General features: G+C 43.6%; 1 protein-coding gene across 1 annotated transcript in view; it reads left to right on the forward strand.

Annotated features, from left to right (window-relative positions):
- Window positions 1-3,164: 3,164 nt before the first annotated feature.
- The window catches only part of LOC123977321 (protein NLRC3-like), a 25,732-nt gene continuing 10,954 nt past the window's right edge, over window positions 3,165-17,942 (forward strand). The window contains exons 1-2 of the mRNA XM_046059909.1: window positions 3,165-3,293; window positions 10,187-10,297. Of these exons, the coding sequence (XP_045915865.1) occupies window positions 3,244-3,293; window positions 10,187-10,297 (161 nt within the window). The 5' untranslated portion in view covers window positions 3,165-3,243. The remainder of the gene's footprint in view (window positions 3,294-10,186; window positions 10,298-17,942) is intronic.

Genomic DNA, 17,942 nt, shown 5'->3' on the forward strand with positions numbered 1-17,942 from the left:
TTCTACAGTGATTTCCAACCTACTTTTCAAGACAAGAGAGGAACACTAAGAGGACTAAAGAGAACCTCTGCAGGATTACACTTAAAATACAGTCAGCACATTGAATGTCTGTCTAATAACCAAACAAACAAACAAAACAATAAAAAGTAGTCAAGAAAGTGAAACTCTGTCTTATCTAAATATCTCTTGCTATCACAAACATGCCATCATCAAGCAGTCTGTCAGGTTGAGACACCTATAATATATCAGACAAGGAGGAGAACGGACAGAGATGTACTCAGTTACAAACTCCAACCGCTCTGAGGTATCTCTTCCGTTTCCTCTCTTTTTATTATATTCATGGCGTTCCCTAGTTACATGCATGTTGCTGCTCTAAAGGGAAAGGGGGTGCAGCAGCAACATGAAACATAATCAACGTCACATCTATTATTGTACAGTACTGTTCCAGGAACTATGTAAGTTAAGCTCAGTCGCCTCTCAGGGCCAAGACTCGGTTCCTGTTATTTTCTTGTTGTTGTCCGCTCCATGTGTCATTACCTTCAGTCACACCATCCACTGTATACTTCCTGTCAGTACATTTCTGCAGACAGACTTACACACTTGCATTAGTACACGTCTTGATATATAACTTATATACATACTGGTTCCAACAGAGTCGGATCAAACTCAATGTCCCATGAAACTGTTTGAAAGTCCAGATAACATGAGACACAGGATTCAACTGGAGCAACGCTGAATGTTGGATCTGATCCTGGCATAAGACATAAGGTCCTTACTCACAGTGTGTGAGAGGACAATTTATATAAGGGTGGTGTGTGTGTGTCTGTGCTTATGTGAATGTACTGTATGGTTTTTTCGTACTAGCGTGGATCTATGTGCTCCTGTAGATGCATAAATATGTATGAATATACAATTAAACTCAATCAGCGTTGTCTGTTTTTTGCTCAGTATTCATATTTAATTATCATATATTTAAAAAGAATAATAATCATAAAATCTATGATTTTGTTTTTGTGTAAAACAAAAAACAAAACATTTAAATAAACTGTACAATAAGTCATCACATTCTACACATTAAGCTGCCTGACTGATACTCACCAGTGAAATGTCTTGACATGTACACATACAAATGTTGGACCATTTTTATTGGTTTCTGTATTTCTGCTGAGTCCTTATTCCATGCAGGAGAAAAGGAACTACCTTTTCCGCTTTTGTCTGGTTGCATGTTACTTTCACATCACATACTTGTAGTTGTTTTTTTGTTTGTTTTACATTTTAAGGCATTGTATCTTTCTTTTCCCGCTTTGCTGCGGTTGATCTTTATAAGACCTCAACACTCTGATTCCCAACAAGACACACTGATCTTCTAAATAAGTAAGTTTGAAAACAAATCTATTTATGTGGTTTTATCCTGAAATACAAGCTAAAATATGTGGTTTAGATATATATATACTTTTCTTTCTCTTGACACTACAGTGATCTGTTTTGTTTCATGATACTGGGTGTAGTTACCTCCTCTGACTGGCTGTTTTTTTTCTAGATGTAATGAAAACATCTTTTTGTATCTGAGACAACATAACTTGTAGTTGTTGCAGTGAGCGTGTAAGTGATCATTTGAACTGTATAATACACAGCCAGTGGTAGCTAACATGTCACAACAGTAACACATACACTTTCTCAGAGTACAAAATACACAAACGCACATACACAGAGCCGTGAAAAGCTGAAAATGTTCCAGGTTTGTGTGGAATTCACAGATTAAAAAACAACCTTTATCCTCTGGTGAGTATAACCACTCAGCTTTCATTATAAAGTTGTAATTGTCGTGCAATGTTCCAGTGATAAGTTAATTGATTCAAAATTTGTAAATTCAAAGTTTAATCAAGCATGCTAACCGACGTTGTACTAGCCTGGATGGATAAGCAGAGGTTTGCTGAAGGATGAAAATGACTATTGAGTATTTAATTCCCTAATTATTCTTTTAATATCTCAATGAAATTAAGATTAACTAAAACATATTGCAGATTGCAGTTTTATATTTAATGGTTTTCAAAGATAGTAAATGCATTTTTGATTAAATAAGACACATTTTTTTTGAAAAGTGTAGGTCTTCCTGGTATTTATATTTTAACACTCTATAATATCTATAGTTCAATATAAATATATTAATAATATATATATTATATAATGCAGATTTGAAAAAAACAATCAACTTAATATCCCCTTACTAGTTTTTTGTTGAGCTTTCAACCATGTCAAGGTGGACCTTGAGTGAGGATTGATTTGTGAATTTCCAAGGATAAGAATTAACTACCACCACTAAAAATAATAATTGGTTGGGGGTTTGCGAGAGATGGGGTCCTCTTTCATGTGGAAATTAAGCTCAGAAATATAATGTTAACATCTACAAAGAAAATGTCTCGGAAACCTAAACACTGTTTATGACATTTAGCTGACGCTTTTATCCAAAGCGACTTGCAATTACTATACATGTCAGAGGTAGCACGGCTCTGGAGCAACTAGGGGTTAAGTATCTTGCTCAGGGACACACTGGTGGATGGGGGAATTGAACCCGGGTCTCTCACACCAAAGTTAGATAATATGTCTCATCCTCTGCCCCATCACCACCTCATTGTGTTTTAAAGCTCAGCTCCAACAGGTGAAAAAGGCCTTCTTTCTTTCTTTCTTGTAATATTTTTTTCGTTACAATTTCTTTCTTCAGCGACACTGCAGGCATTAAACTGGAAGGAGTTCCACAGTTTCATTTCTGCTTGAATCCCTGTAATCTCCATTTAAACAGAAGTGATTCTCCCTGAAATGACGCAAGCACCAACAGGCTAGAAACTTCAGAACATTGAGTTCCTGCTCAGTGCTTGGAATATTAGCATCATGTAATTGACAGTAATGACAGATGTGAAATGTTGTTATAATGAAATGAGCATGTCGTTGTGTTTGTGTGAAGGTGTGGGCTCTGCTATGAATCAGTGTGAGGACAGAGAGGAGGGAGTCCCTCCCTCTAAAAGCACTCTGTGTGGGGAACATGACAGCCAGACCAAAGCTCAGAGGTGAGATGAGGATCTCTAACTGTCCAGGACTCAAATCACTCCACCATCATTATTCACTCTCAAAGCTCTGTGTGTGTTGTGTTGAAGCCCAGAGCAGCAGCAGGGACCAGACTCTGCTGGACCTGGACCTGGACCTGGACCTGGACCCAGCTGTGTGTCCATCAAGAGTGACAAGTCTATGGGCAGATCTATTGACTTCAAAGGGGGACACCACTCTGCTGATCAAAGGTAAGAATGTACAATGTTTGTGTCTGTTATTATCCATCTCTCCCGAGATGAGGTTTGGCGTCTTTGTGGTGACCTGGACCCAGCTGTGTTTCCATCAAGAGTCACATGTCTAAGGAGCTTCCTCTTGCTTTTAAAGGGCAACCTTCTTCTGAAAGAAGTGAGTCGTCATAACGTTGCTATGAAATGTTGGCATTTTAAAGATTCTTCCTGAAGAACAGTAACAACTAGTGTTCACAACCATTTCATTAACCAGATCACCTATGCAATTATTTTTGAAATTGGTGCCCTATGGCCAGAGAAAACTGAGAATAAGGCTGAAGAACTCATTATCGCGCTAGTGCATAAAGTCCTACAACAACCAGAATGCATTGTGTGCAGTGCCTTCTGCAAGTCTTCCAGGCCATAACATTGTATCATGAAACTAGTTTTCTTCCAATCACATTGGTAAACTTTTCCTTGTGGCCTACAAAGGATGATGTAACAGTTATGGTTTTGTGTTATTTCCTGCATTATATTGAAGTTGTATCTGCCCTGCGTGTCATTGTTTTTTTTTACTTCCTGTGCATGTCTCAATAATTGTCTAATGTGTTTCACCTGGTCTTGTTATCTCCTCTCCATTGTGTATTTAAGGGGTTCTCTGTCTATCGTTCCCTTTTATCATTTTCCTATAGTGATGATGGTACAAGCCATGTTTCATGTTTGTAGTCTCTGTTCTCTGGATTATTTCCACATGCTCTTCTCTGGACATTTTCATTTGGATATTTGGACTACTCACCCATCACTAGTGCACATGCGCCAACTGTTGCGCAGCAACTTCATGGCCGCTTTGTTTACACCCAGGACCAGCTGATTGCTCTGAAGCCAACCAGGGCACTCAGGTCTGGAGGAGGACACACAGAGGATACAGAGGAGGAATGAAACGGCGAGGGAAGAGAGAGGGGTCCAGACAACAGACTTAGGAGGAGGAGATTTAAGCCGTGTCTCCCCTCTCTCATCATGGGCAATGTGAGGTCACTGGCTAATAAGATGGACAAGCTAACAGCGTTAGCCCGGAGTCAGAGGGAGTTCCGGGAGTGTAGTTTAATGTGCTTGACAGAGTCTTGGCAACACCAGGATATTCCTCACCACGCCTCCATCGATGGCTTTCAGACTGTTTGGGTTGACAGAGACTGGGTTGGTTAACTAGAACGGCAAGCCCCCCGCCTTTACGCTTGCCATTAGCAAGTTAACAACAGATGGTGTTATCGTGGTCACATTACGGTGAAACAGCGTATCTGTAGCCTGGACATTGAACTGCTTGCTCTGGGACTCCGGCCATATTATCTGCCACGGGAAATTTCACATGCCATTACTGTAGCTGTCGGAGGAGACCTATGTGAAAGCTACATGGAAAGGACATTGATGGGCTTGCTGAGTGTATCACAGATAACATCAACTTCTTTGTGGACTGCACTGTCCCAGCAAGACTGTCCATAGTTACCCAAACAACAAACCGTGGGTAACAAAGGACATCAAGGACATCCTGAATGCTAAGAGGAGGGCTTTCAGAAACGGCAATAGAGAGGAGGTGAAGACCATTCAGGGGGACCTGAAAGTGAAGATCAGGGAGGCTAATGAGAAGTAGAGTAAACTCCAGCAGAACAACCTGAAGGAGGTCTGGAGTGGCATGAGGTACATCACTGGCTTCAGACCGACAGGCCTTCGCATGAATTGAAATTTTCCAACCTGAGCGGAATTTCGCGGGTTCTAATTGCCTTCTCGCGTTGTGTGTGAACACTTGAAGCAAATGTACTCATGCAAGTAAAGCGTCGCAAGGATTCAATTCGAGTTTGTTCTGAAAGCACCATAACAAGGCTGCAAGCTCTGATGGTGTCCACCGCGGGGTGCTCAAAGCCTGTGCCCCCCAATTATGTGGAGCCCTTCACCATGTCTTTAACATGAGCCTGAGTCTCCAATGGGTCCCTGTGCTGTGGAAGACATCTTGCCTCGTTCTTGTGCCAAAGACGCCATGTCCCAGTGGCTTCAAGGACTATAGACCTGTGGCACTGACCTCCCACATTATGAAGAACCTGGAGAGACTGGTTCTGGTCATGTTCTTTGACTTCTCCAGTGCTTTCAATACCATCTGGCCGTCCTTGCTGGGTGAGAAGCTGACAGAGATGCAGGTGGATGCCCCCCTCGTGTCCTGGAATGTTGACCGGCATACCACAGTATGTGCACCTGCAACACTATGTGTCAGACAGTGTCGTCACAACACCGGGGCCCCACAGGGGACTATCCTCTCTCCCTTCCTCTTCACCATCTACACCACAGACTTCAACTACCACACAGTGTAGTGCCATCTTCAGAAGTTTTCTGATGACTCTGCTGTAGTTGGATGTATTGGCAGGGTGACGAGGCTGAGTACAGAGCTGTGGTGGGGGACTTGGTGGTGGACTCACACATGGTGTGAGCAGAACCATCTGCAGCTCAACATGACAAAGACTAAGGAGCTGGTTGTGGATCTAAGGAGAGCCAAGGCACCAGTGACTCCTGTTTCCATCCAGGGGGTCAGTGTGGACATTGTGGAGGATTACAAATACCTGGGAGTGCACACTGACAATAAACTGGATTGGGCCAAGAACACTCAAGCCAAAGACGTATCTATTTTCTGAGGAGGCTGAGGTCCTTCAACATCTGCTGGACAATGCTGAGAATGTTTAATGAGTCTGTGGTGGCCTATGCTATCCTGTTTGCTGTTGCATGCTGGGGCATCAGACTGAGAGTAGCGGACGCTAACAGACTCAACAAACTGATCCGCAAGGCCAGTGACATTGTGGGGGTGGAGCTGGACTCTCTGACGGTGGTGTCAGAGAGGAGGATGCTGTCCAAACTTCATGTCATCTTGGACAATGTCTCCCACCCACTCCATGACGTGCTGCTCAAACACAGGACCACTTTCAGTGCAAGACTTACTCCCCCAAAATGCACCACAGAGCACCACAGGAAGTCATTCCTGTGGCCATCAAACTTTATAACTCCTCCCTCAAAGTGTCTGACACACGGACACTTAGTTAGTTTTTAAACGGGACTTTATTATCTGTTTTGTGCAATATTACTTGCTTAAATACTTAATGTGCAACACTACCTGCTGCAATTCTATTTATTCATTATTACTGTTCACAATAACAATTCCTTTAACTATGTAAACACTGTACATATTCACACTCCTTTATATTTTATTTTATTTTATATCTTTACTCTGATATTTAAATACTTCTTTATATACCAACTTTCTACCTTTATTTATGTATATTCCTTTTGCCTTTTGTGCAATGTGTGCAACTGTGACACAGAATTTCCCCTCAGGGATCAATAAAGTATTTCTGAATCTGATTCTGATTTCTATTGTGGATTCTGTGTTCTATGGACTCTTTTGCTTTTTGGACTTTAAACCACATCACAGGTTTTTTCACCATTTTGTAAATAAATGCAGCTCAGTGTTACTGAGATGGAGCAGCTTAGCAGTCCTGGGTTCCAGTTGGCAGCTCGGCTGACTCCTTTTTCCTGTGTTCCATTGGCAACTGGGCCAGTTTGGCCGACTCCTGTTTCCTGTGCTCAGTCAGTGACCCGGCTGACACCAGCTCCAAGAGTCCAGGCAGCCCTGGTGACACCTGCACCTGGTTCTTCATTGGCAGCCTGGCCAACAGTTGTTGAACTGCAGCAGCTTCTGGCTTCCCCTGTTATGCAGAAACAGACTCCTGACCCTCAACAGCCCCTAGCTCCTCTGTCCTGTCGCCGGTTCCCAGTCCTGCTGGGTGTCGTGAGGCTTCCCATCTTTAACACTGAGTTTACCTTAGTCAATGGCCCCAGAAAGGTACCGTCTTTGCAGCTGACCACCAGAGAGATTTCGTCTCCTCCGGCCATCTGAGGGGTTTCACCTTCGTCACAACTCTCCAGAGAGTGGTAGCCCTTGCCATCTGCCTCCTGCTCATCCTCAGTGCCGTCTGTCTAAGGTTGCCTGCTTTCCCCATTCTCAGGCATCCACCTGATATACATGTGTTTTTGTTAAATATTATTTTGTGTTTTGGATGCCACCTCCTGACCTCCCTCCACTCACCCTGGTTTGTGTTTCTATGGGACTCGTGTTTTGGTTGGGGTTAGTTAGTTCCTGTTTTTTGTTTGTGTTGATTGGTGTGTTTGTGGAACGCCGGGTGTTGTTCCTTGAAGGGGGGTTACTGTCACGGTTAAGGTTTGGTGGGTTTGTGTTGTTTCCTGCTTTACTTTGAAGTTCTGTTTGCCCTGTGTTTAATTGTCTCATTTTACTTCCTGTACATGTCTCAATGATTGTCTAATGTGTTTTACCTGGTTTTGTTATCTCCACTCCCTTTTTTTTTTATTGGTTTTCCGTTCCTCATCCTACATTGTTTGTTGGTAGAAGCTATGTTTCATGTTTGTAGTCTCTGGTCTCTTTTGATTTTTATTAAGCTTGATCTTTCTTTAATCTGCTGCTGTTGGTCTTTCAGAAACTTCAATTTCAGTTATTTCGGGAATTTGAACTGGAGACTGCTCGAGGAGGCTACAGCCCTTGGAGACTTTAGACCAGTGGCACTTCAGACTACAGTCTTAGCCAAGTGTATGGAGAGAGTGGTCAGTACCCATCTTATGTCCTCTGTTGGGAATCAACTGGACCCCCTTCAATTTGCTTATGCACAGGGGCACAGAGGCCGCAACTCTTACTTTTACATTATTTTAGAATGACTTTGTAGGATGAATGTGAATGGTGGGCTCATTCACTGGATTAGAAGTTTTTTAACTGACCGCCCTCAGAGACTTTTAATGAATGGGTCTACTCAGATGAGCTGATGTTATAAATACTTGAGCACCATAAGGCTGTGTGTTGTCACCTCTGTTGTTTTCAATTTATATAAATGACATATTATATAAATGACTGTGCACAGCAGCAATGTTAGCTTATTTAAATATACTGATAACATGGCCTTGGTGGAACTTCTCAAAGAAAATAATGCAGCACATGAGGAAGCTTACTTTAGCCAGGTCACTTTATTGCAGGACTGGTGTCAGACTATTAAACTGGAAATTAACATGAACAAAACCAAAGAACTTATAATACAAACAAAACCAAGAGGGGCCAGTAACATCACCCATGTTGTACTTAACAGTCGGCCTGTAGAAGTCGTGGAACATTTCAAGTACTTGGGTACAATCATTGATCGCACTTTAAGTTATAACGTAAACTCAGAGTATTTTTAGGAGAGCCAGCCAGCAATTTATCAGGAAGCTGAGGAGCTTCAGGCTGAGTCAACACATTCTTGAGATGGCATACAGGGGCCTGGTAGAAAGCATCCATCCATCCATCGTCAACTGCTTATCTTGCGTACAGGGTCGCAGGGGGCTATAGCCAATCCCAGCTTACCATGGGGCGAAAGGCGGGGTACACCCTGGACAGGTCGCCAGTCCATTGCAGGGCCTGGTAGAAAGCATTTTACAGTTTAGTATAGCAGCTTGGTATGGCAACCTGAATTTTAATTGTTAATATTGCAGGGAAGGTGATTGGCAATCCACAAAGGTAGCTTAGTGATGTATTTGATAAGGCAGTACTCAGGAAGGGCAGACAGATATCAGCAGACACCCTACACCCACTAAACTCAGAGTTTGAGTTGCTCCCATCCAGCCGTTTCAGGGTCCCAATGGCGAGCCAGAACATCTATAAGAGATCTTTCATTCTCCATGGCATACAGGCACTGAATGTAAACTGAAAGCACTTTTAAATGTGTTTCTTGTAGGTTGTAACCTACCTTATTTACATCTGCTGCGCTGCTTTCCATTTTCTGTTGTTGTATGTTGATGATGGTATAGTGTCGTACTGTTAACTGTGTGTATTTTAATAATGCAATTTTAACTGGTATCATTGTTGCATATCTGTTCAGAGAAGTCAAAGACACATTTCCACTAAGGTAGACAATAAAATCTAATAATAATAATAATAATTATAATAATGTTGGACTTGTGGCGGGCCGTTCGTGATAAAAGTGAAATTAAAAAAGGTGTAACTTAAATATGTTGAGAGGGCTCGCCGACAACGCCACGTAGGGATAGCTACCCTGAGCCCTAGGACTCACAGACACACAGGTTCTTTAAAATCGGGGTTGGAGCAGAGCAGAAACAAACCACAGGAGCTAAAATAACGTTAACAATTTATTACGATTAAAAAATGTTTGTAAGTTTAAAACAGCCTAACTAAAATCCATGTGATGCCAAAAATTAAAAAAAGAAAAAGCTAAATAAAAGAAATGTTCCATAATTTGCCATCTCCCGGAAACGGTAAACAGTTCCTCTGGAGATTTCTCCGTCCCACCGCCCAGCAGCTCCACGGGTCGCTCCGTCTGATCCGCAGTCGTCACCGCTCGTCCTACAACAGAGGAAGCACTGGCGGGTAGTGTGACCACGTCAGTCAACCCGCACCATATGCCTCACGACCCCGACTCTGCAGCCCTCCCCTGCCTGGTCCTCTGTGCCGCCTAACTTGAGATACTCAAACTGTTACTCATGGTTTCCCTGGGCTACAGACGTACTGGTCGCCCAGGCTTGAGTAGAATTGCGTTGGCGGACACTGGCTGCTGCGGTCGTCTACTCGTGTTGCTGCTGGCTGTGTCCGAATCAGCCCGCCGTTTCCTTGCAGGCCTCTGTAGCGACTGCTGCCACGGTTGCCCGCTGCTGCCCGCTGCTGCTTCGTCTCAGCGGCCGGGGCGGTTCCGTCCAACCAATTGCTTCCCCACAGGTTTCTCGTAGCTGCCGTCCTCCTGCTCGATGCCCCCCTGCTCAGCGCCCGTTCTCTGCCCGGCTGCCTTCGTTATCTATCTCTAATAATAATAATTCGTAGTTCCTTTCAGCTTTCAGAGTCCCGACTCTTCTGTACCCAGCTGTGTGTCGCTCAAGAGTAATTGGTCTATGGAGAGACAACCTGGCTTTACAAGTGGACAACACACTACTGAACTTCTTGAGTGAGTTAGCAACATTTTTCTTCTAATATTTGCAATTAAGGAATGTATAAAAGGAAGAAAATTCTAATATACTGTATTAATGGTTTCATCAAAACAAATCAAAACAGGGCCAGTGCCCTGTCTGAGCCACAACTAATAGCTACTGGGTACTATCTCTGGAAGCGTCATTGTGCTGAGACAGAAGTGTTTCCAGCTGTCCACTTGAAGGTAGGAGTTGTGGTTGATAAAGAGGAAGACTGCCCAAGAAGTGACAAAGTCTAAAAGGTAAAATGCCACCAAAGGCAAAAGCAGAAGCGAAATCGGAAGAAGAATATGTGTCACTCACTCATGTAAATGAACTGATGCAGCAACAAAAGGAAATGTTTGTGGCGCTGCTTGATCAACAACATAACAACTTCAAAGGCTTTGTTAAAATCATTATGGACTCCACAAACAACAGACTGGATGTAATAACTAAGGATCTACAGGACATAAAAACAAGTTTGCAATTTACACAAAAAGATGTGGATGACGTTAAAAATGATATCGCTAAGCAAATTGAACGCTGCAATGCCATGCAATCAGACATCTTTAAAGCGTGTGACAGTTTACTTGCTGTCACTGACAAAATGGAGTATTTGGAGGGACAATCCAAGCGTAACAACCTCGTTTTTGAGGGAATTCAGGAGGCATCAGGAGAGGGCCGAGACGTAGGAAAGTACTGGCGGACCGGGAAACCTGGAGGGGACAGAACAAGGCCAATTGTAGTGAAATTTCTGAGGCACAAGGACAGATCTGCCATACTTCAATGCACAAAGTCACTGAAAGGATCCAAAATCTTTATCAACGAGGATTTCACGGATCCTGTCAGAAGAAAACGGAAAGAACTGATGCCAGATCTGAGAGCTGCGAGAGAAAGGGGAGACATTGCCTAAGACATGACAACCTGGTCATCCATCCCTGGTTTAGTACACCAAAATAGACAAGAAATATTTCATCTCCAACCAGGTATGCTGAATCGCTGACTGCATTATGACATCTTTCACAACTCACACAAGTACCGGAGCTAATCAACTACTACAGAGGTTTGTTGATCATGATAAACAAGAGCTGAACATCTTCCAATACACTGATCATCACTCACAGGACGTGGAAAACGATATTGATCCGGTAAACAACTTCTTCCTCAACACCAACAGCAATTGCCTTTATTACACTAATGAACAGTTTAATAGTTCAGTAAATACGGAAAACCAACCATCAATAATACACTTTAACAGCAGAAGCCTTTACGCTAACTTTCACAACATTAAATATTATCTAAATCAGTTCAAACAGCCTTTCAATATAATTGCTATATCTGAAACTTGAATAAACAGTGAAAAGGGCTCAGAATTTGAAATTGAAGGATATGAAATGTTTTGTATTAACAGAGAAAACAAGAATGGGGGTGGTGTGGCTTTGTATGTTGGCAAGCAATTTAATCACAAGGTGGTGGAAGAAATGTCTACAGTGGTGGATGATTTACTTGAATGTGTAACAATAGAAGTATGTAGGGAAAAAAAGAAAAATGTTATTGTAAGTTGTATCTATAGATCACCGGGTTCTAGTATCGATTCATTTAAGGATTGGATGGAGGAAAAATTTACAAATCAGAAAGTCATGTTCATCTCTGGGGATTTCAACATTGATTTGCTAAATCCAAACAAGCACAATATGAATGCATTTATTTACAAAATGGTGAATATCAATACAGTGTATAGTCTGGGTTTTTTCCCCAAAATTACCAGACCCAGCAGGATTACTTCCCACTGTGCAACATTAATTGATAATATTTTTACAAATGACATAGATAACAATACAGTCAGTGGACTATTAATAAAATCATTGACCACCTATCAGTTTTTACAGTTAACAACAGCAACTACACATCTAAAAAAGACAACAAACCTTTATTCAGACGGGTTAGAACAAAAGAGTCTATGGTTGCATTTAAAGATGATCTACTTTCACAAGACTGGGAAATAATATATAAGGAAAAAGATATTGATATATAGAAAATAAATATAATAAATATAAAAATAAGTTAATTAAGATTATGAGAATTTGTATGAAGGAATACTATAGTAAACTATTAGATAATAATAAAAATAATATGAAGGGTATATGGAATATACTAAACAGTATTATTAGAAGGGGCACTAAACAGTCTAATTATCCCCAGGATTTTATTGGTAATGAAAAGAACATCAATAAAACGGAGGACGTGGTCAATGACTTTAATAAATATTTTGCAAATGTTCGACCAGATTTAGCTGGAAAAATCCCGAAGCCACAGATTATCGATAAAAGATATAATGATCTTATTGAAAGAAATCAATGTTCAATGTTTCAAGCTGTAGAAGAAAAATAAATAATAAACATTGTTAGAAAATGCATAACTAAAGTATCCACTGATAAAAAATGTAATTGGGGGGATCTCAAAACCATTAACTCACATTTTTAATTTGTCATTCCAAACTGGTCAATTTCCAACAAAAATGAAAACAGCAAAAGTCATACCTCTGTACAAAACTGGAGATAAACACCACTTCACAAATTTCAGGCCTGTCTCTCTACTGCCACAATTCTCAAAAATTCTAGAAAAACTCTTTAATGACAGATTGGACAAATTCATAGACAAACACAAACTGCTTACTGACAGCCAGTATGGATTCAGAAAAAAATAGGTCAACATCACTAGCTTGAATTGAACTCATTGAAGAAATTAGAAATTCCACTGACCAAAAAAAAATACGGAGTTGGGGTATTCATTGATTTGAAAAAAACATTTGATACAATTAATCATGAAATACTAATCAATGAAATGGAAAGGCTCAGGATCAGAGGAATAGTGCTGAAGTGGTTAAGCAGTTATTTAAAAGTCAGGAAAGAATTTGTGAAGTTGGGAGATTATACATCTGAATGTGTTGCGTGTGGTGTACCCCAGGGGTCAGTGTTGGGACAAAAATTATTTATCCTTTACATAAATGACATATGTAAAGTATCTGATCTACTCAAATTTGTATTATTTGCAGACGACGCAAACATCTTTACTTCTGGTCAGAATTTACAGCAACTTCTGGACTTAATCAATTCAGAATTCAGAAAAATAAAACCATGGTTTGACACAAATAAGTTATCATTAAATCTGAGCAAAACTAAATTCATGATATTTGGCAATTGTAAATCAATCAATCAAGTTCAGTTACAGATCGAGGGTGTTAATATAGAAAGAGCACATGAAATGAAATTCCTTGGAGTGATTATAGACGAAAAGATTTGCTGGAAATCTCACATAAAACATATCCAAACAAAACTATCTAGAAGTATTTCAGTCCTGGCTAAAGCTAAGCAAATTCTAGATTACAGATCACTCCACATTTTGTATTGTTCACTGGTGTTATCGTATTTAAATTACTGTGTAGAGGTTTGGGGTAACACATATCAAAATTCATTGCAATCGTTATTTATACATCAAAAAAGAGCAATGAGATGAATCATTATTTTCACAGTCTAAAGCATTAAAACTATTTGATCTAGTTGAATTTCAAACAGCAGTAATTATGTTCAAGGCTAGAAACAATTTATTGCCTGGCAATGTACAGAAAAGGTTTTCGGAAAGAGAGGGGGGCTACGACTTAAGGGGAAAGTCAACTTTTAAGACTCCCAGTTTTCAAACTACTCGGAAAAGTTTCTGTTTATCTGTCAGTGGTGTTAAGTTGTGGAATAAACTAAATAATGAATTAAAGCAATGTCCAAACATATTCCATTTTAAAAAGATGTTCAAAGAAATTATATTCCAGAGATACAGAGAAACTGTTGTGGTTTCGGACAGAACGGACCCAAACGCAACGCTTGTCAGTTTACAAAAGAGGTTTATTGAGGGAAAAAAAGGCAGAGGGGAGACGGGAGGTGAAAAGGGAAGAATTGGACACCAGCAGACGTGGGCGCGGAGGGCCGAGGAGCTGGTGGGGCTGGCAAGGCTCGGCGGGGATGCCGAGGCAAGAGAGGCGAGGAGCGTGGAGGGAAGCCGGGGGAACGCCGCGGAGGCGAGGCGAGGGGAGAAGGCAGGTAGTCAGCTGCCTGACTGGATGGAGGAGGTGAGTGGACCTGGCGGGGAGAAAGAAAAGACAGGGTTAGTCTCGGAAGACAACTAACAACCTAACTCTGTTAGGGAACGAGGTATCAGAGAGCTTGGAACGCTGAAGTGGCACCAGGACTGGAGCAACGACGATCAAGCGGAGATGGAGTGGAGAACCGGGGTAGAAATACTGTTGAAGAGGCTGATGGCAGGCAGGTGTGGCAGACGGAGGTCATCAGCCGGAGAGAGGGAGAGAGTACACACAGAGGGAGAGGGGAGGAGACACAGGGGAGAAAACAGAAATGCGAGACGAAGGAAAAAGAAACAAAGAGGTAAGGGCCGATGAACCGGGGGGTGAGTTTTTTCGAGGAGGTCTGTAGGGGGAGATCCTTGGAGGAAAGCCAGACCTGCTGCCCGGGCCGGTAGGCAGGCGCAGGGGTCCGGTGGTGGTCCACCAACGGCCGGTTGCGGGATGCAGTGCGCTGCAGAGCCGCCCTGGCCTCCCTCCAGACTCTGCGGCAGTGTCGAAGATGGGCCTGTACCGAAGGGACCGCCACCTCCTCTTCCAGTGATGGGAACAAGGGGGGTTGATAACCCAGGGAACACATGAACGGAGACATACCAGTGGCGGCGCAGATTTGGGAGTTGTGGGCATACTCGATCCAGGGAATGTGGGAACTCCAGGAGGTGGGGCTACGGTATGCTACACACCTGAGTGCTGCCCCCAGGTCCTGGTTGGCCCGCTCGGTCTGCCCGTTGGTCTGGGGATGATAACCGGAGGAGAGACTAGCGGTGGCTCCGAATGCACAGCAGAAGGCCTTCCAGACTTGCGAGGTGAATTGGGGACCCCGTCAGAAACTATGTCCAGGGGCATGCCGTGGAGGCAGAAAACATGTTCTATGAGGAGGCGGGCAATTTCCAGAGAGGTGGGGAGTTTGGGTAAGGGGACAAAGTGGGCGGACTTGGAGAAGCGGTCAACCACTGTGAGGATGACTGTGTTTCCATTAGAACTGGGGACAAAATCCAGGGCGATATGGGACCAGGGGCGACCGGGGACCGGAAGGGGGGGGAGCAGACCGGCGGGTGGCTGGTGGGACGGTTTGGCGCGGGCGCACACCTCGCAGGCTGCTACAAAGGCCCGACAGTCCTTGTCCATAGCCCGGGAGTGGACACTTGAGGGGACGTAGAGGCGGTTAGGGGGACCGGTACCGGGATCCGGGTCGGTGGACTGGGCGCGGCAAACGGCAGATTCCACCTCCCAGACTACAGAGGCGACGAGGCAAGCACGAAGCAGGATGGTGTCAGGGGGTCTGAAGGGGTGTCTGGGGAGTGGAGGGGGGACCTGGGGCGGAAGGAGAGGGTGAAGTTAAATCAGTTGAAAAACAGGGCCCACTGGGCTTGACGGGAGTTCAGTCTTTTGGCGGTCTGAATGTAAGAGGTTTTTGTGGTCAGTAAGGACTTTGAAGGGGTGCTTTGCTCCCTCACGCCAGTGCCTCCATTCCTCCAGAGCCAGTTTGATAGCCAGCAGAATTACTCCGTGGGGGACAGCCGGCGTGAAATGAAGGCACAGGGGTGGAGTTATGGCGTCTAAAGGGGAGCGCTGGGAAAGACAGGCGCCTACACCCACGTCCGAGGCGACCACTGAGGGTTGGTGAGGGAAGAGGAAGAAGGGAAGAAGCCAGCCCCTAGCGGAGAGGAAGAGGGGCAGATTATGCTGGCAGCCAGAGAGTCTTTGATGTACTGCTCCATAGACTCTCTCTCCGGACACGGTTGTAGAGGTGACTTGAAGGGAGAGGCGCGTCCGGGAGGAGGTCTATGTAGCAGTCGTAGGAGCGGTGGGGGGGTAAAGACAGAGCCTGATGGTGGTGGTTCCCGGACGTGACAAGGGCTAATGGCGGGGTGCGATGGGTGACGGTGGTGAGGGTTTGGCCATTAAGGCCCGTGGCGTGAAGGGGGGCGTCAAGAGAAACCTGGGGGACCTTGAGCTAACGAGCAATTTCCAGATCTAAAAAATTTTCGTCAGCGCATGAGTCGATGAGGGCCCCGAGACAGAGGGTCGTGCTCCCCCAGGAAAGGGAGGCATCGAGGAGAGTTCAAGGATGGGGCGAGGGAACTCTGCTCGCCAGTAGGGTTGGGCGAGCTACCATCCCTACTGGCGAGCTGAGGTGGAGGAGCCGCAAGCGGCACGAACCCTCGCTGACCTCATCGGACTGGAATGTTACTGGTTGCCTCTTAAACACCAGGGCGCACTATACCATGAAACAGTCACATGTGCCCAAAATTCCGGATAATTTGTCTGGGTGAGAGACCGGGTATTCACGGGAAAAGGGAGCGCCTGCGGTATGGCACGGGGCAAAGTCCGCGGAGAGGGAGCGAGGCGGGGACTGAGAGGGATAACACTGGCTGTGCGGAACAGGGGTCGGGGAGGCACGCCCGAGGCGCCGCAACACCTCGCTCAGGGAGCAGAGCGCGTCCGACACCGCCTCGAGGGGCGGGCCGCGTGCTGGTCGAGCACTGGGGCGGAGAGGGAGCGAGCACACACAGAGGGAGAGGGGAGCAGACACGGGGGAGAAAACAGAAATGCGAGACGAAGGAAAAAGAAACAAAAGAGCACAGGGCGCTCTCCGTCAGCCGGGCTGCCACCGCAACAGAAACACAGTGCTGATAATAACCTGGGCTTATATTGAAGAATTTGTAAATATTGTCGTGTATGGGTAATAAATGAGAATAGAACTTTTGAATATACATTTTCATGGATTATAGATTATTATCTATTTAGACTTATTATTTTGAGTTATTTTCTTAAATATGGTAGTAAGGGTATAAAGGGGTAGGAGTTTTCAAAGAACGTAGACTTACAACTAACCACTTACAAAAAGTAAAAGAGTTGACATACACAAGTTTTTTTGCCAAGCTAAGGATGCACCTTTGTTCGGGTAACTGTATGGATGAGTTTGTTTTAGAACTAGAGATTTTGTTAAGGACATTGGAGGAGATAGAAACAAACACACCAAATCTGATAGGGTTCAGAATGAACAGTTAATGGCTGCACTTCATTGTTAATGTATTGTTTCTCATAGGAACCAGCAGCAAAGACAAGCCTGTCCTGTGCCCACATGTATGTCCATAAAGAGTGACAGGTCTATGGATCAACCTCTTTACTTTGCCAAGCAAATGTAAGAAATTAAATCCGTGTTTTTATATATATATATATATATATATATATATATATATATATATATATACACACACACACACACACACACACACACACACACACACACACACACACACACACACACACACACACACACACACACACACACACACACCCAAACATATATGTTTACCTTTCTTGAGATATCATTTAGTTCATCTCAGGCTGCTGATTTACTTTCATTTTTAACCATAAGTTATCTTGATGGGAGATAAAATCTTTAACAAGATATACGTGTGTTTGATCTTATATATTTTTGTTATATGTGTTCCCAGTGTTCAGTCTGCCCAGCAGCATCAAACAGACCAGGACTCCATATTTATGGT

This window comes from Micropterus dolomieu, linkage group LG10 (genome assembly GCF_021292245.1).
Source record: "Micropterus dolomieu isolate WLL.071019.BEF.003 ecotype Adirondacks linkage group LG10, ASM2129224v1, whole genome shotgun sequence".
Lineage (NCBI taxonomy): Eukaryota > Metazoa > Chordata > Actinopteri > Centrarchiformes > Centrarchidae > Micropterus > Micropterus dolomieu.